Genomic DNA, 24,951 nt, shown 5'->3' with positions numbered 1-24,951 from the left:
CTTTGCTTGTGCGTTAGGGGAAGGGGAGAGGATGCACAGCTTGTGCTGAATATGCTATTCCCTATTCCCTTTTTATTTTTAACGAATGTCAAATGGTTCATGAGTCAATCATGAACAAATGTGAATGTCACTTTTGAAAAGCTAAGAAATTACAAATATGCCATAAAGGCAATAGTCAAGTATCTGTGTGGGTCTATGATTCACCACAAAGAGCAATAGAGAGAAGGAAGAGGGGGAAGTGGAGATTTGGGGCTCAAGTATGGATGTCTCTCCGAAGGCACTCCCTACACTCTTTGCTTCTCTTTCCAGGCTAAATTCTACACTCCATTACATCAGGGCAAATTCCATTGAAGTCTATGAGGTTGCATACGTGTGTGAGGACAGAGAATGGCTCCGTCTTTCCCCCGAGCTGGCTATGCTGCCCTTTGCAGGGTCTAAGCGAATGTGCGGCAGGGGAATGGGGATATACCTGCTTGGCTTTCCTCTTAATGTCCCTTGACTCTGAGATACTCAAGTTTGCTCCCATGGGAGTAGACTCTCCTTCTCTTGCCCTGAGGCTTATTGCATCGTCCTTTGGGTGGGTACCTCCCCTCTCTCCCCCGGTCTCACTGAGCCCTCCTTTTGGTGGATGGGAGGGTGAGCACATCTCCCACTGCCGTGGTGCACAAGTCCCCTTTTCACTGGGCTGACTGGGGGTGATGCTGGTCTTTTCTCAATGCCCTCTCCCAAGATCTCCCATCACTGGTCCCTATAGGGAAGGAATGGGAGTAGATATCCTCTGTTCCTTGAGCAGGACTCCCATTTGCCTTTTCCCAGGGCTAGCTCTTGGTTTTCTGCATGGGCTGGATATGGACACAGTGCCCCTTGCCTTCTCCCCATACTCTCTGTCCACTTGGCTGGACTCCTAGTTGGGTGGGGAGGAGGGCTGTTAGGGGAAACAGTGCTTCACTCTCCCCTGGGCTCACTGGGGTCCCTTCTGGTTGCATTGGATGAAGAGGGGTTTGTGACCTTACTCTCTCTCAGGAAGCCTCTATCCTCCCGGCCCTGGGCAGTAAAATCTCTATGGGTTCAGTGGGGGAGGCCATCCCCCGGGGCTGTTTTGTGCCCCTGGTAGCAGAACTGGATGGGGCACATTCACAGGTCTCTTCTCCTAGGGCTGTTGGATGGCATAGGCTGCTGGCCTGTCTCCCAGCCTAGGAAGGACTCACAGCAGCACCTGAGACTTTCAGGGCCCTGCCCCAGGGCTTAGTTTTCAACATAAAACTTAGGCAAAACCATTACAACACAGCAGTTGCAAAAACGAAAACACACCCTTCCTGTCAACCCCCTTGCTTCAGGGCCTACTGCAGAGACCCTCACCTTCTGGAGCGGCTGCCAACTAACCTCTCTGTCCTTTATAGAGAACAGGCCTGGCTGGTCCCAGGCATCCTGGCTCCTTAAAGGGGCAGGCCACTGTGTTACAGCTAGAAACAAGCCGCCTTGCTGTCCCCCACCCCACCATTCCCATGAGGTGGCTCTACCCTGCTTTGGGTGGGTACAGACCCCACTGTGCTGTCTTTCAAGAGCACCCTCTTCCCCGGGCTCAGGCTGTGCCTTCCTCGTTGGTTGGTTTAGCTTATTGTTCTGTACTTGGTCTCAGGAGCTCCCTTTCTCTCTCCTGGGTTACCTGGGCCCACCTTTGGGGAGGTCAGGGCTGGCTGTGGGGAACATTCCCCTCTCTCCTATGCGTGGCAGCTGGCTGGGTCGGGGGGGGGCACATTCCCCTCTCCCCTCATTGGAGCGGGTGGGTGGGTTGTTGGCTGCCTACATTCCCCATTCCCCTTCGGGTGGGGGGCTGGTTGTGGGGGGCACATTCCCCTCTCCCCTGTGGGTGACTGGCTGGTTGTGGCTGGGGGGACACGTTCCTCTCTCCCCTGTGGGTGGGGAGGGACATTCCTCCATCTCCTGTGGGTGGGTGGCTGGGGGGGGGCACATTCCCTTGCAGGGTTGCTGGGGGGCAGGTTTCTCTCTTCCCAGTGGGTGGCTGGTTTTGGGGGCATGTTCCCTTGGGGGCAGGTTCCCCTCTCCCCTGCGGGTGGCTGAGGGGAGGCAGGTTCCCTTCTCCCCTGCGGGTGGCTGGTTGTGGGGGGAGGCAGGTTCCTCTCTCCCCTGCGGCTGGCTGGTTGGGGGGGGGGACGTTTCCGGGGGGTGGAGGTAGGTTCCTCTCTCCCCAGTGGGTGGCTGGCTGTGCAGGGGGAGGCAGGTTCCTCTCTCCCCAGTGGGTGGCTGGTTGCGGGGGGGAGGCAGGTTCCTCTCTCCCCAGTGGGTGGCTGGTTATGTGTGTGGGAGACACGTTCCCCGGGGGGGGGGCAGGTTCCTCTCTCCCCAGTGGGTGGCTGGTTGTGTGTGGGGGGGAGGCAGGTTCCTCTCTCCCCAGTGGGTGGCTGGTTGTGGGGGGGGGGGGAGACACGTTCCCCGGGGGGGGCAGGTTCCTCTCTCCCCAGTGGGTGGCTGGTTGTAGGGTGTGGGGGGGAAGCAGGTTCCTCTCTCCCCAGTGGGTGGCTGGTTGGGGGGGGACACGTTCCTCGGGGGGGCTACATTCCTCTCCGGGGGCACGTTGCCCTGTGGCTGGGGAGCACGTTCCTCTCTCCCCCGCCGGGGGGTGGTTCGGGGGGGGTGGGTGGCACATCCCCCCCCCGCGGGCTGCCGGCTGGGGGCCCGCCGCCCTGCGGGTGGGGAGTGGGGGGGGGGCGCATTCCCGTCCCTTCTCCCCTCCCCGGCGGAGCCCAGGGCCGGGCGGCCCGGATTGGCCGGGCCGGGCGGCGAGCTCCGCCCGCTGTCGCCGTGCGGTCGGTGGGAGGGAGGGAGCCGGGCTGCGCTGCTAGTCTGGAGCGGAGCCTGGCAGCGGCTGGAGCGTCGGCGGCGGCTGAGGAGCAGCCGGAGCCCGCTGGACCGAGTCCGCCCCGACCCGTCTCCTCTCCCTTCGCGCGCAGGGCAGGGGGGCCCCGATCCATGACCATGGGCGACAAGAAGAGCCCGACCAGGTACGGAACGAGCGGGCTCCCGGGGGGTCCAGCAGGGGAAGCCCAGGGGGCGGAGAAGAGGCTCCTAAGATGGAGGGAGGGTGGCCGGCCGGCCGGGGTAGGGGAGGACTGTGGGGCCTCCCTCAGCGGGCAGCTCCCCTCTTGTCTGGGTGTTGGGGGCGCCTAGGCCCTTGTGTGGCTGGGGCGGAGGGGGGAAGAGTGGGGGGGGGCTCCTAAGATGGAGGCGGCGGGGGGGGGGGGCTGTTTGCGTCCCTCCAGCCAGGTACAGCAACTCCAGCTTCTCCGCGGTGCGCGAGGGGGCTGCTCGCCAGCCGCGAGGCTCCTAAGATGGAGGGAGCGTGTGAGGGCAAGAGGAGGAGGGAGACGGGCTTGTGTCTCCTTGCTGCTGGTGCCAGGGCTAAGCTGGTGTGAGAGCAGCTATGGCGGCTCCTCTCTCTCGCACAAACACACTCTCCTCCGCTCCTCACTTCTCCCAGACAAAGGGAGATTTAACAAGGTGGAGGAGACAGACAGACATGGGGGTGGGTGGGTAGGTGGGGGGAACACGCCTCCCAGCTTTTCAAGTCTTCACCACCCACCCGTCTCCAAAAAAGGAGGGTGAGGGGGGAGACGGGCTCCTCTTGTCTCTCCCCTCCCTGCCCAAGTCTCGCCCTCCCAGGTTCACTGGGTAACCGTTGTTGTTTGTGTGAAAATCGATTGTCTGGGTTTAAAGATTTGAGGGGAAACGCCCCCCACCCCCCCCAGTTTCTTTCCTTCCAGGGTGTGTGTGGGGTGGTGGTTAGTAAATGCAGGGTGTGTAGTGTGTGTGTGGGGGGGATGGGGGGGCGAAGGCTAGGATAAAGCAAAGTGTGGGGTGTGGGATTACTGCTTTATAATAGTGCCCCCCCTCGCCCCCAATAGCAGATATTTGATGACTCTTTAGGCAAGGAAGAGAAACGGAGTCTGGCGATGCAAGTTGAGAATTACAGAATGCACTGGATTTCACTGCTTGATAATATGGTTTCTAATGTGTGTGTTTTTCTTTTTCTCCTCCTCTCTTCCTCCTCCTCCTTTTTTCCTCCTCCCCATACACACATACGCACACTCTCTCTTCAAGGCCAAAAAGGCAAGCAAAACCTGCAGCAGACGAAGGCTTTTGGGATTGTAGTGTCTGCACCTTTAGGAACAGTGCTGAAGCCTTCAAATGCAGCATCTGTGATGTCAGGAAAGGCACCTCCACAAGGTATACATATACGTTAAAATATTTCTTTAATCCATAATTATTCTGTCTTGTTGATTTTACCTGCTACCTTGAAGTGGGTTCAGTATTTTATTTCCTTTAGAGTAAATAATCTCCCCTGTTCTCCTCTTAATACTGTATGTTGTTTTAAATTCTGTTTCAACGCTTAAGTATACCTTGGACACAACTGTTTTATAGGCTTGGTAGTGACCTGATGTTTTTTTCTGTATGTTCCATTTGATGATGATAAAAAGACTCTCTTTTTTTTAAAACCCTTTCAATTCTGATTTGGGTGGACATTTCTCTCTGTCATTTGGGGAAACAATTTTTGTTCTGTTGGAAATATTTGTTATGCCTTTTGGGGGTTAAGGGAAGTGAAGAGAAATAGCTGAAACTAAAGATGCCACAGAAACAACTTTTTTTTTATTCCTCTTCTCTTGTTGATCTTTGAATTCTATTGTCATTTGAAATTAGTTGGTTTTCCACAGAAATTTAATGTGGAAGTCATGTGGCTTTCTGAAATCTTTAACTGTTGGTTCTTTCTGCATGATGGAAGTTTTTGCAAGACAGTGAGACTGTCATACTCTAGTTAAATGAGTACACATGATTCTCCCCCCCCCCCCACCCCCTTGGGTTTAGAAAGTTACTCTTGACAGTGAGAGTTAGGACTAGGCCAGGGGTAGGCAACCTATGACACGCGTGCCAAAGGCGGCACGCATGCTGATTTTCAGTGGCACTCACACTGCCTGGGTCCTGGTCACCGGTCCAGGGGGCTCTGCATTATAATTTAATTTTAAATGAAGCTTCTTAAACATTTTAAAAACCTTATTTACTTTACATATAACAATAGTTTAGTTATATATTATAGTCTTATAGAAAGAGACCTCCTAAAAACTTTAAAATGTATTACTGGCACATGAAACCTTAAATTAGAGTGAATAAATGAAGACTCGGCGCACCACTTCTGAAAGGTTGCCAACCCCTGGGCTAGGCTATGAACATGGAACTGCTTTTTTGTTTGCAGATCTTTCAAATGCCTTTGACTCATTTTAATGTTTTTATATTTTGTACAAGTACATTCCTAAATTTGAGGAGTTCATATTTTTGTCTCTTTCTATTAAGGAAATATTATATTCTTATTTTTTTCAAAGTTTAAGACAATGTTTTAAGTAAAGCTCTTTGCATACTGAGAGACATTTTCGTGAACAGACTGTTGCTTGAAGACTTCTGGTGTTTTGAGTTGTTTGACAAAGGAGACTAAAAATGTATTCAATTAGTTTGTACAGTGCTTTGAACAAAAAAAAAAAAGCCTTATAAGTGCTAAGCTTTTCTTTTATAATTTGGACCAAGCTTTTGGGCCATTGAGCCTGTGGGTGACATGACCATGACAACTATGTGTAGTATTGCAGTACTCCACTAGGTAACTAGCATATTTTAATTATAATGCATGTTGATTAAAGTGTGTGTATGCTTTACAGTAGGGTATTCTGAAAAGTGTTGAGATAAATTGTCTGATCATTGGCGTATCATTAATTTAGATATGATAATATGAAGAATATAAAGCCATTTGAATGTGGACCTAAATCTTTAAGTTTTTTTCTATTACTCTCCAGTCCTGCAATTTAACTTCTTCAGGTGGATCTCTGAGTCTGGGCAAAGTGCTGTGGGCTTTTGTGGGATATTTTAATGGATCCATCTGGAGGGTTAAGGCCTGACTTTACTCCTACGGGTAGTCCTATTGAAATCAGTGAGTGTAATCATGGTCATAAAGTTGAGCATGTGTATAAGTACTTGCAGGATGGGAGTCTAAATGAGACTAGGAATCCAAGTGTGGGTGGTGCATGGACTAACTTGGTGTATCTTATGAGATCTTTTCAATTTGACCACAGTACTTTCTGAGAAATGAAAATCCATACAAAACTTTTTTGAAAACGATACATTTGAAAATGTTTGTTCAGCCAGAACAATTACTCTTCCAGTTAAGAATGAAAAATTGTTTTGTAGGAGACAACTTTAGGTTAAGAAATGCTACATAATTTGCAAATGTGATCATTGGGCCTGGAACATCATGAAGCATTTTCCCATTAGCACTTTTTCTGGACAGCTTATTTTAATTTAGAATATATTAAGTTTGTGTGCATTTGAGTGCATTAAGTTTTTGTGTGCCGCTGTTTGAGTTATGTTGTAGAATTTGAAAATATGTATGGTACAGGATACTCCATTAAAAATCATACAGTTTTGCTTTAGTGTCATTTACGAATACTCAACTGAAAGTAGTAGTCACTGTCTATTGTGAGTGCACTTCTGTTTGTGTGCCTATGTAGAAGACCTCAGAGGTCAGAGTTCTTTATTGTGGTTTGGCTTTGAGTGTTACTGTATGTGACGTATAAGTCAATAGCTGGGAAACTCTTCAGAGTTTTTTCATAAGTGACTAAGGAAGTGTAGTGGTTTATGGCTGACGATTTATTACTCAGAATACTTTTGTTTGATGACGAAATCTGTTTGAGTGATTTTATATAAATTTTATTCAGATAAAACTGTGGTTACCTTGAGATATTGGATCAGCAACTTAAGATATAATTTGACAAATTGATGTCATTTAGCCATACTTAAAGCTAGTGAGTTTCACTAAAGTTTGAAGTATTTTGCTTTATATTTAAAAGTAATTTGGACAAATTCATAATATTTTTCAAAGACATGAAGTGAAGCAAATGTCTTTCATCTTTAACTGTGTGCAGTTAAAATGTTCCCAGTTTCAACAGATTTACATGAATCCAAAGTGACTTTTTTTTTTTAAAAAAAAAAAAACCCCACAGTAAAGTCAGTGATTTGCTGTAGAATTTATTTTGGCAGATTAATGTTTTCTGATTTGTGAACTAGTTTAGACTTTAACTAACTTTGATTGTGTACGTTTTTACAGACTTGATATAATCCTTGTCTGCTGTGTGGGAGGGGTGACTGGCTTCAGTGAGACGTTTCACTTATTCTCTGATTTAATGTCCCTTCCCTAGGAGCCTAAAAAGGGAATTTTACGTACAAATACAGTGACTTACGAATTTGCTAATTAACAGGAAGAACCAAGATAGACTATTAATTATTAATCTGTACCGGAATGGTGTTTTTCAGTGGACCCCCTGTAAATATTTAAGTTACAAAATAATATTTTTAAAATGTGTGGGGCCATGTTCAGCCCAGGAGAATTCATAAATGTTATGGTTGGTTTAAACACATAACATTGATGTAAATTCTAGAGTTGTCATAATATGCAACCATTTACTTTCACAAGTTATCTTCTAAATTTTATCTCCCTCTACTTTAATAAATGTATCTAGTATTGAGTGTTCTTGTGTTCTAAGGAATTTTCCGATAAACAGTAAAAGAAACAAAGGTGCAAATTACATACAATCCAACATTCATTTCAGTAAGGTGAAAACTTCAGAGCTGACTTGACTGAACAATAGTAACATCAATCCAAGTAGGCTGAGGCTTTGCCTACACTGGGGTTTTTATACTGGTATAACCACATCAATGTGAACTGCTAGTGTAGATGTGGTGCACATGTGTAAAAAGTGACTTATGGTAGATAACATGGCTTATCTTGGTTTCAAACCAGGGAAAGTTGCATTGGGGCAAGTCTACTTGCATCTACTAAGATGTTTGTGCTAGTGTAGCTACCTGTTAGCTAAAAAGAGATTAGGGCTTGAATTAAAACTTCTGCTACTGGGGAGATTTGCTCAACACACACTACCCTTCCAGTACCCAATACTACTTCAAAATATAGAAGGAATATTTAATCTGGACATTTTAGGGCCAAATTTTGCCCTTGTTGATATTAATACGATTGTTTATTTGAGGGCAGAGTTTAGTCCATTTTGTTTCCGACTAGTTCTCTTAAAGGTACTGGCAGTCCTCTCCCTTTGTTTCTATTTTGAGGTGTGCACGTGTTGCATTCTCCCCCCCTCCCCCCCCCATATCTCCTGGGCATTTCCTCTCCCAGCTGAGTGATCATACCTGAGAATCCTGCCCCTGTTCATAGTTCGTTTCACACTGCTCCTGGTACTCCTAGAAAAGTGGTATTTAGCAACTATATTGATCATGCTCAGGTGACTGAGGAAAATGTGGGAGGGTGATAACTTTCCTAGCTTAACCCTTTAGGATAGGCTCCTTCTTTGCCTCTCTGTTCCCAAAGCAGGGCTTTTCCTATCAAGTTGCAGTGATTGGAGTCTTCTCTGTACACTGAAAAATGTGAGAGCGGCAATTTGCCATCTTCTTCTAGAGAGTAAGTGACTTTTGAATAAAAGAGGAACAATTTGCTCCATAAATATCCTGAAGAGGGTATGTGTGTTTATTAATAGGCATTTCTGTGGTTCTTATCACTAGTATTTGTAGACACAAGGTATGCACTTGGAGATCTGATCGGATATCTTTGTTGTACTTAGGGTAATACGTGTCTGGTATTAGAATCTTGATCTTATCTCTCATTTCAGTGTAGTATATTTATGAAACACAGATTTACAATGCTTCCATTACATCCTTATTTGGAAATAACTGGTTATGGATCATACATAAAAGCATTTGATACAAAATTAATAATCTGTAGTTTGGGACAAAAATCTAAATTGCTCTATCCAGTATAAACATGCATCACTGTGTGGCTCTTTTTATTCAGTCTTGAGCTCATCGTAATAGTTGCTAGGTAGCCCAGTTCTGTTCTGGGAATTAGGGGCTGCACTCTAATTGTTGTCCCATTCTTTTGACTTAACTGCTGGGCCACCCTTTCCTGAAGATTTTTGTTTCACTCTGTAGTCATGATGTAGTTAGAAGCAAGCTGCTTTCATTTAGCTCTAAGTTAAATGTCTTTCACATGTATTAAAATTCATTTGATTTTTCAACATAAGTATATTTCTATACTCTTAATATCCTACAGCTGTACCCCTGTAAAAAGATTCTTCCTATTTTTAGCTCCCCAACCACAATGGAGTTGGCAAACCCAGTGTGATTGGGGAGCTAAAAATAGGAAGAACCTTCCACAAATCTGACATTGAGGCAGAAAATGTTGGATGGTCACAAACATGGCCTGAACTGCTCAGGTTTTTTCCCAGAGCTAAAACTCTGAACAGGAAGTATGTCCTGGGTATTGACATTCAAATAAGCATGCCAGGAGACACCCCACACCCCCTCCCTGGATCTTTCTAGCTCCCAGCCTTGGGCATATGAAATGCTACAGGTGATTAATACAGTAGGTGCCATCTGACTGGCAGAGATGTTTGTTTTCTACCTCCATTCTCTACTCCTCTCCTCCCATTTCTGAACACCGTATTCAAACAAAATAAATAGAGCTTTTGGGGTACATTTCCACTGGGAAAATGTTGAGGTTTTTTTTCTATGTTAGCTGACATGGTAAAATTCTATTTTGGACACAGCAGGCTGTTTCATGTGTTAGCAGGATGAGGTAAACGCTAGAGGGAAGCTTAAGGTGTAAAAGACCTAACTTTATTCCTCGTGAAAACAAGACCTTAGAGGCTCCCATGGGTGAGCCCCTGCCCCTGGCATTGAGCCTGCTACTCCAGCGCCAGATATAGCCTGTTACTCCAGCGCCAGATGACCCCCCTTCATCTTCGTTTGTCTCTCAAGCCGAGGTACTGAAACCAAAGCATGCAAAAAAAAACAAAAAACTTTCCTCTCTTCTTGTAAACAGGCCCTGCATCAGCTGGACGCCAGCTCCCTCTGTGTCTCTATAGAGTCTTGTGCTGGAACTACGTGAAGACAGAGGAAGGCAAAGTCCCTTTCCGTGCATGCTTTCCTTAAACTGACTTGATTGTTTCACTTTCCTATGGGCTGGTCAAAAAAACTGGAAAGCTGAGCAGATATGAGATTGGCTTCTATGCAGTGCACCCTGAAAGATCTCTTATGTGGGCCCTTTAAATTACTGGGACCCAGTCGCACGTGGACCTGAAATAGGCAGCAAGTGTACACTATACCAAGTAGTTAGGAAACTGCCAGATCCTGTCATCTCCTTCGAGCATGTCTTTTCTGCAGAATTAACTTGGGTTCATACTTGCTACTCATGCTGATAGTCCTCCAGTGCCTTCCCACAATTCCACCCTGTGTGTCCAGAAGGACAGAAAAGTTCTTCTACAATTCAGTAGGAAAGCATCATAGAGCGGCTCAACATATTGCAGCACAAAGAATCCTGGGATGTGCCATAGTGACACACACAGCTGAGTACAGCATCAGTGAGGACCTGGTAATGGGTATAGCTTTTCAGTGTGGCTGCTTATACCCAGGTTAGGCTAACCTGGGTGCTTAGACTGTAGTGCCGAACACTTGAGTTAATTTCATAGTGAAAACCTACCCTAACTGTTCTCATTTGGTTATTTGCTCCTCTGCATGAAGCACATAAATTTGTCTCTACATATATGTAGTCAGTCATGTCACTTTCACAATGATTACACACTCCTTTTAAAGAGAGGAACCCCAATGACCTACTTTGTGGGCATTCAGCTAGTTCTGTAGGTCAGTAGGTTTCCATTCCACAATGTAGGTCACTTGGCAGGTGTGCAGTGCTTCTGTAATGAGCAGCTTTTGACCTCGAACAAAGTTTACCCAGGCTATGCATACAACTACTTTTTGTGGCAGTTCGAGGTATAGCATAGTATTTGTCTTTGTCCTGTTGTTCCTCTTCCTAAGGTACAGTAAAGAATTTGGGCTTTCCTGGATGGAAGCACTTTTACAAAAGGGCTTGTGTGGATTTTTAAATTTTATTTTAAGTGTGCATATTTTAGACAGACAGATAGGGACAAATTGTACTTATTGCTGCTTGGTTTCTATTGAGCACTCAGCAAAATCACAGAAACATCTATTTACTATTCTTCATATATTATGCTAAGCAAATCTTCAGTATCCCAGAGGAGGGAGAAAATTGTGAAATTTTTGGCTTATCTCATCTACCTAAGTCCACTCTATGGCTGTATGTGCTTACTACATCTGTCAACCTTTTGTGCAAACAAAATATTTCTGTAAACAAACAAACAGTGCTCTACTCACACATCTTTGCTGCATCTATAAGCACAGTCAGTCCTTTCAGTTTATTTCCTAAACTCAGCATAAGCCCTTCCATAAAACAGGTGTAAATTAGGAGCACGTTCTGGATATTGACATACTAATAAGCTTGTCAACCACATCAGTTTGCATTAGAATTCTGATATTCCCAATGTTCAGTTAAGGACTGAGAAAGTGGGTCTATTTTTCCTTGTTTTCACTTTGGAGTCAGCAATGGTATCTTCAGAAAATTCAGATAAATTTTGCTCCAGCCAGAGAAATCAAAACTGACACAAACATGATAGAACTGGTTAAATACCTGGGTATAACTCCTACTGTATCGTGGGGCATTTCCCTTTTGTCATGGGAGGTTTTGCCTGTGTTTATGAGGCAGTGTACACACTACAATGCTCCTTTTGCCAACAAAACTCTCCTGCTTTGCCGACAAAATAAAACCACTTTGACGAGACATAGAGTTTTTTGCGGCAAAGATATATCCATAAGTGTAAGCGTGGACACCGGGCTTGGTTATGTTGCTGTAAAATGGCCTCCAGGAGGAGTCCAACAGTGCCCATTCTGGCCGCTCTGATCAGCAGTTTGAATTCCCGTGGACTACAGCTAGGTACACAGGCATTTGCCCCACCCCTTTAAAGGCCCACAGATTTTTGAAATTTCACTTCCTGTTTGCTCGGCATGGAGAGCTCATATAGCTTCTTCCCAGCTGATCATGGCGGCGCCACGTAGCAAACACTGTTCTGTTTGAAGCACACCTGAGTTACTGGATTTGCTGGCACTGTGGGGAGAGGAGGCTGTGCAATCCCAGCTTCACTCCAGCCATAGGAACTTTGACATTTATGGGCAGGCTTCTCATGGCTTGTTGGGTACGGGCTATGAACAGGGGACATGCAGCAATGCTGTGAAAAGATAAAGGAGCTGAGGCAGGCATACCGGATGGCAAGGGAGGCCATCGATTGCTCTCGCGCTGCGCCGAAGACCTGCTGCTTTGATAAGGAATTGGATGCCATCCTCTGTGGCAACTCCACTTCCACTGCAAAGAGCCCTGTGGATACTTTGGTGAGGCTGGGGGTAGTGGACCGTGGACCTAACCCCGAGGACAAAGTCATGGATGAAGAGGTCAAGTTAGAGGACGATGTGGAGTACATGGCAGGGTCGTCTGGTGGCACGGTGAATCAGGACCTCTTCTCCACTCTGGAGGGTCTAGCTAGTCCCAGCTGTCTGTCTCTGGCACGCATGATGCAGGAGAGGAAAGCCCTGGTAAGTGATCTTTTTGAGTTGATGCTGCTCAATTATGAGAGATAGAACTGTCCTTTATATTGAAGTGGGTGAAGGGACAGAAATGTACAAGACTAGCTGTGTTTGAGTGTGCTCCGCATTCCTTTGCGCAACTGAGCAGTGTGGCGGAACAGCAGTGTGTTAACGCACACTGAGATTTCATGGGACTCATCCAGAGAGATCTGTAGGAAACTTTCCTGGAGGTACTCGCCAATCTTCTGCCGAAGGTGCCTTGGCAGAGCTGCTTTGTTCCTTCCCCTGTTGTAGGAAACTTTCCTGCGCCACTTGGCAATCACTTGTGTAGAGACCAAAGCAGTACACAGGCAAGCAGCATAGGGTCTGAAGCTGCAAGCGTGCGGGAGATGCACCCTTGCATCCTTGTTTATTCTTAGGAGTGAGATATCGGCTTCAGTGATCCCTGCCTATGGAAAACGGTGGCAGAATCTACAATATTGTCCTGAGTCGCCTGCACTTATGACCTTAAAAAAAACACCTAGACCCTTTGCCCCATCTTAAATGCCAACTTGTACCCGGGCCGAACTCACCATGTTTAGGACATTCGCAGACATGTGTGCTTGCAGAGGGACAGTGAGAAAGTGATTTGTATGTAAAAAGATGTGTATTTTACTATAATAGTTCACGCACAGCATTGAATCAACAACCATGCTTCTGTGTATTGTTTCTTGTGCTTCTGCAGATGTGTAAGGCAGGGGTTCTCAAACTTCATTGCATCGTGACCCCCCTTTTGATAACAAAAATTACTACATGACCCCAGGGTGGGGGATCAAAGCCTGAGCCCACCTGAGCCCCACTGCCCTGGGGCGGGGGAAATCCGAGCCCAGCTGCCTTGGCAGGGAGAGCCAAAGCCTGAGCCCCATCGCCCGGGGTGAGGGGCCCAAAGCCCAAGGAGGGGGGCTTGTAACCTAAGCCCCGCAACCCAGAGCTGAAGCCACTCAGCTGAAGGGCTTTGGCCCCAGGCCCCAGCAAGTCTAACACCAAGCCCTGGTGACCCCATTAAAATGGGGTCCTGACCCACAGTTTGAGAACCCCTGGTGTAGGGGGTTCCTGTGAAGACCACACTGGCAGAATGCTGCTGCGCGATAAGGAAGTGATCAAAGCGGTGCAAGGAGGATGTGTTCCAAGAGGTGTTCAAATCCTCAGAGGCCAAAAAAAGAGTAATGCAGGGAGGAATGGCAGGACAGAAAGGAGAGAGAAGCGTATTGTAAAGGGCTGGGAGTGGATGATAAAAGTGATGGAGGAGCAAACAGAGATGTTGAAGTCGCTAATCATGCTCCAATGATAACACATGCGTGCACCCCCCTTTACCCCCCGGAGCCAATACAGAACTGCTTTCCATGCCCTTCCCAAACTCCTCCTACACATTCCTTGCAACTTCCTGGCCCATCTTAGTACTCCATTCACTTCACCCCTTTGGACAGCTTCCAAAATGATAGCTGGACTTACACACAGCTGTGAGAGCCTACACTGCTCCTCACTGTTATCTTCCTTCCCATCAAACCTTGTGTGTGTGGTGTTAATTGTTTTTTAATAAAAACAAGCTCTGAAATATAACCAATTTTTGTCTTCTACACATGGTGATTTCTGTTGGTAGTAATACATAGTATCAGTTTGATCATTTTCTGACTATAAATCCTGGTCAGGAATCCTCACAATTTTCATGCAAGGTGACAAGTTGTTAAAGCATGGCAGAGTACTGTATAGAAAGATACATTACTGGTGGTCATTATAAAAATTTGCTTCAAAGCCTCCCTGATTCAAATTGTGCCCCCCTAATAGCCCTGGTGTCTGGCTGCTCAAATGCAGCGGTCAGGCAATCAGCCTCCATGGTCCACGCCAGGGGAAACTTTTCACCCTGAGCCTCACAAATATTATGGAGCATGCAGCAGGCTGCTATGACGATGGGAATGTTTTCTTCATTTAGATTTAACCTGCCATAAAGGCAGCACCAGCGTGCTTTTAATCTTCCAAAGGCATGGTCCACTATCATTCTGCAGCTGCTCAGCCTATTGTTGAAGCGCTCCTTGCTGCTGTCCAAGTTTCCCATGTAAAGCTTCATGAGCCATGGGAGTAAGGGGTACTCTGGGTCTCCCAGGATCACTATGGGCATTTCAACATCCTCCACTGGAATCTTCTAGTCTGGGAAGAAAGTCCCTGCTTGGAGCTTTCTGTACAGGTCAGTGTTCCTGAAGATGTGTGCATCATGCATCGTCCTGGACCACCCTGCGTTGATATAGGTGAAATGACCCCGGTGATCCATCAGCACCTGCAGTACCATAGAGAATTAGCCCTTTCTGTTGCCGTACTCCATTGCAAGATGGTCTGGAGCCAAAATTTGGGATATGTGTGCCATCTGTCGCAGCTTTGCAGTGAGGGAATCTTACTGCCGCAAAGCCATCCTCTATTTCACGCACATTGCCCAAAGTCACTGTCCCTCATAGCAGGATGCCCTGCACGCTTGCCTTACCGCAGCCCCAATGCTCGATTTCCAGACTCCAAACTGATTCATGACTGACCGGTTGCAGTCTGGAGTTGCCTGGTTCCACACAGCGATAGCCACACGCTTCTCCACTGCTAGGAGATATCTGATTTTGGTGTCTTGGCACCGCAGTCTTGGGGCTAAATCTGCACAAAGTTCTAGGGAGGTGGCTTTCTGCATCTGAAAGTCCTGCAGCCACTGCTTGTCATTCCAAACCTGCATAACAATGTGATCCCACCGCTCAGTGCTTGTTTCCTGAGCCTAAAAGCAATGGTCCACTGTGTTCAGTTGCTCCGTGAATGCCAAAAGTAATCTGGTGGTGTTTTTTTTCCGTGGCATACAGCAGGTCAGGCAACTCTAATTCCTGTTCAGATTGGGAACTCATGGGAAAGCGTGACCATCTGAGACGTGTTCATAACTGTGACCACAACAGTAGAGAGCCGTGTGGATCCATCTTTTCAGACAGTGATGGCGAGCGCACAGTAAACAGGGGCCATTAAAAATACTGTGAAACATAGTTGGAAAACCATAGAATGTTGGGACAGAAAGAACTACATTATGGCATGTTGAGCCTACACCCATGATGCACTGCGATCCACTCTGCCTTCCCACAACTCCTACCTGCAGAAGGTGGCAGGCAACACAGAGGGATAGCTACCCACAGTGCGCTGCTCTCACTGTCAGTGGTAGAGCACCAAGAGTAGACGTGCTCCACCGACAGAAGGAGTGTAGTGTGACCACGTACAAGTGATGTAATTATACTGGTTTTTGATTGTCGGTTTAACTTGCGTCAACAAAACTCTGTAGTGTAGACAAGGCCTGAAAGTAGAAGTGGGCCTGGTGTGTCCCTGGTCAGCATTCTTTTCACAAATGGTTGTTGCTAGGAATGCTTGAGATGAAAGATGTATCTACATTTAAAGCAAGGAACTTGTGGTACTTAGGAGATGACCTGGATTTGAGCCCTGACTCTGCTGGGGCTCGTCTTCACATAAAGCGCTATAGCTCTGCAGCTGCACCGGTGCAGCCATGCTGCTGTAGCACTTCAGTGAAGATGGTCCTACACCAGTGGGATAGCTTCTCCTGTCGGCATAATTAATCCACCTCCCCAAGAAGCTCTCCTCCTGACATAGCACTGATTTAACCACCTGAGTAGATGATGTAACTGCATCTCTCAGGGTCGTGGATCTTTCGCACCCCCAAGCGACGTAGTTATAATGGATCTGTAATGTAGACCTGGCCCTAGTCTTCCTTCCTACCTTTGCCTCTGTACAATGGTGATAACGCTCTACATTACAAGGGTGTTGAGACTTAATATTTGTAATGCACTTTTGAGATTCCAAGCTTGAAATTGCAATAGAAGCGCAGGATTTTTTTAATTTTTGAGCTGATCACATTTCTGACCGATATGAATATAGATTTTTGTGTATCTGATCAAAGTTTATAATTTATGGTGTTTTGATGGGAAGCCTCCACTTTTAGGTAGATGTAGCAATGTATTTTCTTTATCTCCTTTACTGCCTTTCTTAATTTGAAATTATTGAAATCCCCAAGAATCCTTTTTACAACTTGTGTTCAAATATGTACGCAGGTTTTAGCTGCTTTTAAAGCCCATGGTATCCTTTTAGACTATCTTTTCTTCAAAGCATGCTCCATTTCTTGTTATGAACGTTAGGTAGTTTGCATTCTACCTAAGGACAAACAATGAATAAATCCTTAGACTCGTGCGTCTTTCAACAAGCAGTGCTGTATTCATCAGTATTTAAGAGTTATGATAGATTTCTTTGTAGCACGCAGAAGTGCTGAATGACGTGAATTATCTTGCCTATGATAAAACTGTCGTCTTTTTATAGTGGGTAAACGTGTGACTGAGTGGAATCTGAAATACTGTTTATTTTCTGAACTAAGTTGGTGGCTTCATTTGTCTGGAGTTGACCTATATTGGGAGATGTTACATAAAATATTCAGACATAACAGGCAGAGTAACTTAACCATTATTCATTCTAACAGATTTGGTTAGGAGATGTAGATGGACCAGGATTAATTCGTATGAATTATTTTACAAAAGTTCTGCAGGTTTGGAAATTGAGACCATCAACTGATGTATGTTGAAGACAGACTAGAGGTCTAATTCTGCTCCTGTTTAAACCCATGACAAAATTTGCAATGACTTTAATGAGTGTAGGGTGGAGGCCTACCTGAATATAAAAATGTTCTATATATGGTTAATAGTAAAGTAATATAAATTCTCCTACTTTTATATTTCCCTCTCAGTCCCATCTTTAGTGGCCATCAAGGTAATGTAATATCCAGTGCATTCTGAGCCTATGTGAAAAGAACAGTTTAAAAATGTCAGGCGATCAACTAGTCTTTTCTTAATTATCCCCAATTTACCATTTGCTAATTAGTTGAGATCAGATGTGAAGGCTGAATGTAATTCTATATAGATTAATTTATGTACAAAGGGTTTTACTCCCTGTTTGTAGCTGTGTAAAATCCAGAAGCATGTGAGGGCATATAACTTTATTTATTCTTAGTTGAACAGTGCATTCACGTATGCTCAAGCTCTTGAAGCTGTGTTCTGAGATTCTGTTCAAATATTTGGATCTAATTATTTGAGCTGCTGTATTTGGCATTCTGATTTTGAAAATGCTTGCACTGATTTTTTCTGAAGCAGCACTGAACACTTTCTCTTCCTGAGAGTTCAACAGAAGAGGCAATACATTGATGGACGATTGACTCCATCACAGGGCCATCAGCCAGTGCAGACATTTGTCTCCTCTAGGATGGAGCATGGCATTAGCTGTGGCGGGGAGGACTGCTCCTCAGTGATGTTAATATAGTGTAGAAACTTTGCTATACCTTTGCTTCTATTGTGTTGTTCTAGGTACTTCGGAAAAATGGGTTTTTTTCCTATTTTCATTTTTTAAATATAGTAAGAGTGGGTGTGTTGCTCAGTTTAATAACATATTTAATGAGCCTTATTGAAATGCTCTTTAGTAGAGGCAAGACTATGTCACAAACAAATATTTCTAACACGTGCTTAAGTCCAAAAGTTGCAAACCTTCCTTTGTTTGTGACATGTGATATGTAGTTTTTAAACTGCTTTTATACACTTAATTTAGGAATAAATTTGAGGATTCCAGTCACAGTTTTATATCAGAGGAAGGAAGAAGGCTATTTTTAAAAATACTTTCAAAATTTTATTTCAAGTATTAGCAGTTCTAGAATTTTTGGCCTGGTATTACTATAAACATAAAAAATAAAGCAGGAGTAATTTGTCTCTTTAAAATACGTGACTGTAGCTAACGGCTTGTCAATAAGTTGTATTTAATGTTTCAATGAAACATTATGCATTCTGCTTATATAGTAAAGTTATTATTAAAATTGTAAACACCTGTATCGGGGAACAGCTGAGTCCCCATAAAGCTTTATTGTGTCACTAAGAATTATGGACATGTTACTCTAGTAATCTAGTACAGTAAGGAATTATCTTTAAACTGAGCATACTCAGTTTGGTGGAAACTGAAACAGAGAAAAGAAATGGAATGGGGTTGTTGAATAGGGTCATATTGTTTAAAAACTTCTCTCCATCCCAATCCTCCCCCACCCAAAAACATATAATGTAAATTGCTTATTTAAAGCTTTTGAATATTCAGTTTTTTTCTTTATAAACCCAGAGTTGTTTATAAGCAACGTTTTCCAAAGGGGGAGATTTTTACTGGCAAATTCATTACAAATAGCTTAACGTGGGGTGTTGGATGTAATAAAGGACAGCACAAATTAAGTGTACATTTTTCTGTTGGGACAAATAACCTGTGTCCACCACATTCTTGAAACTGATATTATCTGTTTATTTTTTACGGACAGTTTAAATACTGGAACATCAGAAAAACAACTTAATTAACTTATTTTGGTGCCTTTTCTATAAACGATCAAGATCAGGGCTTGAAAACCAGACTCTTATTAGCTCGAGCTAGGAATCAAAGAAAGGGAGCATCACAGCGAGGTGTGGGGCAACACAGAGGTGAGAGGCCTAGTGCATCCCTTTGGCTGCTTTGAACCCTCTGTGGAGCGGGAGGGGATGGGGATGTTGGTTGGTTGAGATTGGCTGTTCTCCCAAGAGTGCAGTTTCCAAGACACCCCCATCTAGGGCTCATCTTTCATAGTAATTTTGACTTGCAGCTGCCAGATAAATACAAAGAAGGGATATATCTTTTATTTTGAAACTTCCTGTTAACTTTTGAGAGGGAGTCTCTGTCCTGTCAGCCCAACCTTTACAACTTTGACTGGTTGCAAAAAAGTGTTCTTGGGGAAGTTTGCCACTCATTCGCCTTTCTCTTCCTGTCAGCCCCACCTTCTTCCGCCCCACCAAAGAAAACCAAATCACCCACACTTTTATTTTGTTCTATGAACAACTTCAAATATCAGAGTGAAATTGACATGTCCTATCCCTTATTTTGAGTAGTTGTGAAACTGATCTGATTCTTGTTAGTTTCACTTCGCTGAGGAAAAGCTTCCTGTTTGCCAATGGCCAGTGCATTTTTCATGGAGTGCCAAAACGTTCTTCAAAGAAAAAATGGGGGCAGACAGCAGATGATTAAATCCAGCCTTCTAGGTCAAAGAACTGCTATTATAATGGAGCCTGACAGAACTCCGTTTCAATCATGGTGGGTTAGAGATGGAGTAGTTTTCTTGGTGGACTCAGCTTATCACCCAAACTATTTACTGTCAGGTTCATCATTTCCTGTAATAAAGCATACTAGAAAGCTTTGTAAGATGTGAGTCTGAGTTATTGACTCATGACACTGCATTTATTTGTTTAAACTTTGTTTTTGTTTTAGTTTTATTTTATTTTCAAATTTTGTTTATCAGAAACCTCTTGCGCCTTTTACCATTACAAGATATCAGAAACTTACTATATATTTTGGGTATATTCTACTGGATATCATTCATCGGGGATTAGTGTAAAGGTAAATCCAGCTGCCTCAATGAGGAGCAGACCAAGGGGAGGAGTTTTGTTTCCAAAGTATCTTGACGTCTTAGGGAGGTCCTGCCTAAAGAGACAAGGGCTGAAAATTTTGCATGTGTGAGAAGGCTAAGTGTTCAAAGATGTCTGATTTTGTGTGTGTGTGTGTGTGTGCGCGCTTCCCTCCCCCTCTTTCTTCCTCCCCTGTTCTCCCTTTCCTGCAGTATAAACACTGGCAAAAGAAGATAGGGGAGTTTAACAAGAGTATTAGTTGGATTAGTTGCCTGGTCTTAATGTTATGCGCTACAGCTTGGGAGGCTCAAGAGAGGGAATGGTCAGAGCTAAGAGCATGAAAGTAGGAGTCAAGAAAGGACATTTCTGGATGTTCTATTAAATTGCTTTGACATAATCAGTTGCCTAACTTCTTTTGTGCTTCAGTTTATCCATCTGCAAAACAAGCCACAAATGGCTGATGTGTGGTTTGTTTAATGTTTGTAAAGTGCTTTGAGATCCTCAGTCTCCCCCTCTCCTTCCCCCTGCCCCCCATCCGAAATAAATGCAAGTAGGCTTAGACTTAGAAGCAACTTTTGGACCTTCCATTCCCCAACCTATGCAAATACGCGTTTAAAGTGACTGGGATGTCACCTGGGCTGCAAGAGGACTGGGGATGATCACCTACTAAATTATTCTTGGTGTGGCATGGCTAATAGTTTAAAGTGCAAGTTGGATTTATCCACTAGAATTTTGCTGTTGTATGGACTGCAGTGAAATTTCTCCAGCATGTTACAGGAGTTTAAAATTCAGAATCATTTGTATTATATATTATTGTACTGTTTCACACTTACTTTTAAATAGGTATATGATTGGTAGGTGGAGGGTTGTATGTTTTATGTCATGGAAAGTGGAGTGAGTAATACACTTGCTTAAAGATGGTACTACAGTGTGTCATACTGGGAACAGTTAAGGATCATTACTTACGAATACAAATAATAAAATCACATCTGGAAATAGATGGGGGAAGCCACACTTCATTCCTTTTAAATTGCCAAAAAACCTTAGACACATCAGTTTTCTGATTCTGTAAGCTGTTTCATGCAGGCAGACCCCTGTACCTCTAAGGTGCCTTAGCATCAGTGGAGTTTTGAGTGAGTGTAAGAGTACATCCTTATGGTCCAGTTTGCAAGACCAGAGTCTGAAATATGGTCTTAATCCTGAGGTTCTGTTAGATAACTTTCTGCACAATTACTTGACACGCACACTGGTAAGGAACAGTACATTATCCAGACAGAGGCTCAACCAGATTAGCCAAAAGTAAAATTTCAAACAAAGCATGGCACTCTTAATATATTTGAAAGCTTTTTCTACTTGGTTTCTGCAAATTAAAGAACTAGATTACTTAAAAATGCCCCCAAACAGATTTCTTATCGATGTACACTGTGACCAAAATATTTAGGTTTGGGTGTCTTAACTGAAGAACTGATATCCTTATTTAGGCATTCCATTGACTTCAGCTGAAGTTGCAGATTCATGGCATCTCTGAAAATCAGACTAAGTATTTAAGTTCAAGAGTTTTGATCTGAGTCCACAGGAGATTACCAAATGAAAAATATAAAAGAAATAAGTAGTTTTTCTGTATCTGTGAACTGCCTGTCTGACCATTATACTTCAAATACCCTTTGGTCGTAAGTAAGTAAGGCTGTGATTTAGTCACGGAGGTCAGATGTCACAGAATCTATGACTTCCCTCTGCAGCTCCCAGCCACGGTAGGCAGACTCCCTGCCACTGCGCCAGCAGGTGGCACAAGGCACGCCTAGAGTTTCCCGCCACTGCAGGTGGCACAGGGCATCCCCTGAGCTCCCTGCCACTGTGGGCGGCATGGGGGACGCAGTGGGGAACCCCCGCCTGCTCCCCGCCACCATGGTGGCAGGGGGGACCTTGCAGCTGGAAGCCACAGTAGGAGTGGGACCCTGTAGCTCCAAGCCCCCATGGGTAGTGGGGGCCCCTGGAGCTCCCAGCCCACGGCAGATGTCCAGGCTTCCCATTTTGTCATGAATATTTTTAGTAAAAGTCAGGAACAGGTTAGGGGCTTCCATGAATTTTTCATTATTGCCCGTGACTTGTCTGTGACTTTCCCAAAAATATCCATGACAAAATCTTAGCCTTAATTGTAGGCATAGACAGTGACTCCCAGCTGCAGAGAATCATGCCTGGGCAATCATGAGAGTGGGACAGAATAGAATAGAAGTCTGTGAGTTCCATGCTACTGCCCCTGCCTGGTCAACTGAGAAGCACTGTGTGCAGTAGCAGCAAAGCAATGATGTTCTTGTACAGAAAAATTTCTGGCTTGGGGCAAAGCGGAATATCAGTGTACCCTTACTAAATTTGATCTCCTGGGTTGTGTTTTTGTTTTTAAATTCATGTAGTTTGATCCATAAAACTTCTAATGGAAAACACTAATTTTTTTTGTTGGGTCCACGTCATCTCATCACTATGTAGCAGGAAAGAGTATTCTTGGGGAAAGGAAACATTAATTTTTAAAATTTAATTAAAAAATCCATTTTTAAGTGTCTTATTGGGCTGTTTTAGAATGTAACTTACATCACGTTAAGTTCTTGGATGAGACTGAAAGTACTTGTTGATTAGAAGAGTGCTTATTGTAGTCAGCTGAGTATTTGTCCTAGTAAAATATATATTGTGCTGTTAAAGCAAGGATATATGCTTTGATTTCATTTATTCTTTGCTAATCAATAGAAATTCTGTAGATATCTCACCTTTAACATATTTCAGTGTTATGCTACATGAAGCCCTGTAAATCACAAAGAAGAATTTAATAACTTTCCTAACATTTCATTCGATGTTTTGCAAAACCAGCTCATGTTCAGTGGTTATTGGTAGATGTGAAAATCTAAATAATGCATTAATTCTGGCTTTATTAAAAATACCATCTTTCATATTGGTATCCTCTTTTTAAAATTCACTTCTAACACTCTACTCCTAAACAAAGGTTTTTAAAGTTTACATTTTTTTAATATGATGAGGAAAAAAATACATTTTCTGTGCTCAAACCATGCATCAAAAGCAGTCCCAAGAAAATCGGGGAGAATAATAGAGCACATAACATCTAATACAATCATAGCAAAGTATCACTGCAATTATTTAAATAATTATCCCACTGCATGACTTAGCAGAACCCATAAATAATGCATATAGAATTGTGTTGGCGTTTGCAAGGGAAGAAGCATGCTGGCAGAGTGGATGAAAGAGAAAGGAGGATAGGGAGAAGGTACAACGCGCACAGCCTGACACATCAGATCCTTTTTTTGGAAGCCACTAACTCAATTCAGACTCCTAGTGCTTATATTAAGTAAGATTCAGAAGGGTCCCAAACATTTTTCCATTACTCTTTTTGGCTGTGAGGTCGCTTTCTGCCTGAAGGTTATCATTGCCATGTTAGCAAACCAATTGTCATTAGTGGTACCACCATACCCTAAAAGTTGGCCTCACTTTGTTTTCACCGATACATTATTAAAACATTAAAAAAAATTAAAACCTAGTCTGATGTTTTGTTTGTAGCTGGCTTGTAGTTTAATTTCAGATTATATTTAGGATTTGTCCAATCCTGCCTCTACTTTATTGTTGGAGAGCTCCTTCTGTCTGGGGCAGGGAGCTGACAAGAGACAGCACATGCTGAACTAGCTACTGTGCTGGGATGTTGGCAAGAGTGCTTCTCCCTAAAGAGCTCAGCTAGTTTTGGGACTGGGTTGTGATGTGAATTATGCAAGAGGGAATGGATTGATGATAGTTTGGGAAGCTGGTGTCCAGGAGTCATTAGGAGGATAGACAACCAAGTGGAGTTATCTGCCTTCTTTTCCTGAGTCATGAGAGATCAGAGAGCTTGAGTAGAATCATAGAATATCAGGGTTGGAAGGGACCTCAGGAGGTCATCTAGTCCAAACCCCTGCTCAAAGCAGGAGTAGGGAGCAACCCTTTCGTCCCCTGCATTGGTTCTGCTCTCAGGAGCAAATTCCTTCCTCTGCCTCTTGCCTCCAGATTGCAGGCTCCCTGTAACCTATAGGACATATGACTGAGGGTGTCTGCTGCTGTGGGACTCTTCAGGCTCTCTGCTTCCCCTTTGGCTCTATATGGCCAGTTGCCTTTTTTTCCACAGCAGCTCCCAATTTCTATACGCTTCATCTGCATTCTTTGTCTGCCGTATAGCTGGATTCATCCTTGTCTGCTGTCACCTGGGCCTTTGAGGACAAAGAGGAGAGTGAAAGTCTCACACAGGCTTTGTCTACACTACACAGGTTTGTTGACCAAAGTCAGATTTTGTTGACAAAAGAGTGGAGGTGTACACACGATGCTCCTCGCGCTGATTTTACTCTTCTGCTACACCGACGTAATAAAACAATCTCGACGAGTGGCATAGAGCTTTTCCCGACAAAGTTAGAGCCATGTAGTGTCAGTGTAGACGCTGTTTGCTTATGTCGCCTAAGTGTCCTCCAGGACATGTTCCACAATGCCCATCATGACTGCTCTGATAAGCAGTTTCTACTCTGCTGCCCTGCAGCCAGGTACAGAGGCATGTGCCCCTCCCCCTTTAAAGCCCTGGGAATTTTTGAAATTCTACTTCTTGTTTGCTCAGTGTGGACAGCTCATATTGCATCTTCCTAGCTGATCATGCCAGCTTTCCTCAGCAAACATCTGTTGATGGAATACACTGGAGTTGCCGTATCTTTTTGGGTCTGTGGGGAGAGGGAGAAGATGGTGATTTGTTTAATGGGATAGCTACCCGCGGTGCACTGCTCTCGGTCAGCACTAGTGCACCAGCTGTGGATGTGCTCTACTGACACAAGGAGCTTTGTGTGAACATGCACAAGCGATGTAATTACAGTGGTTTATGATTGTGGGT

General features: G+C 44.3%; 1 protein-coding gene across 1 annotated transcript in view; it reads left to right on the top strand.

The window, feature by feature from the left end:
- Window positions 1-2,850: 2,850 nt before the first annotated feature.
- RYBP (RING1 and YY1 binding protein) overlaps window positions 2,851-24,951 on the top strand; it is a 65,465-nt gene continuing 43,364 nt past the window's right edge. Inside the window, exons 1-2 of the mRNA XM_084633328.1 lie at window positions 2,851-3,023; window positions 4,120-4,245. Coding sequence (XP_084489454.1) covers window positions 2,992-3,023; window positions 4,120-4,245 — 158 coding nt within the window. The 5' untranslated portion in view covers window positions 2,851-2,991. The remainder of the gene's footprint in view (window positions 3,024-4,119; window positions 4,246-24,951) is intronic.

Source organism: Lepidochelys olivacea (genome assembly GCF_965140295.1).
Source record: "Lepidochelys olivacea isolate rLepOli2 genome assembly, chromosome: 7".
Classification (NCBI taxonomy): Eukaryota; Metazoa; Chordata; order Testudines; family Cheloniidae; genus Lepidochelys; species Lepidochelys olivacea.
Note: the sequence above shows the minus strand (reverse complement) of the source record. Positions and strands in the feature narration are given on the sequence as shown.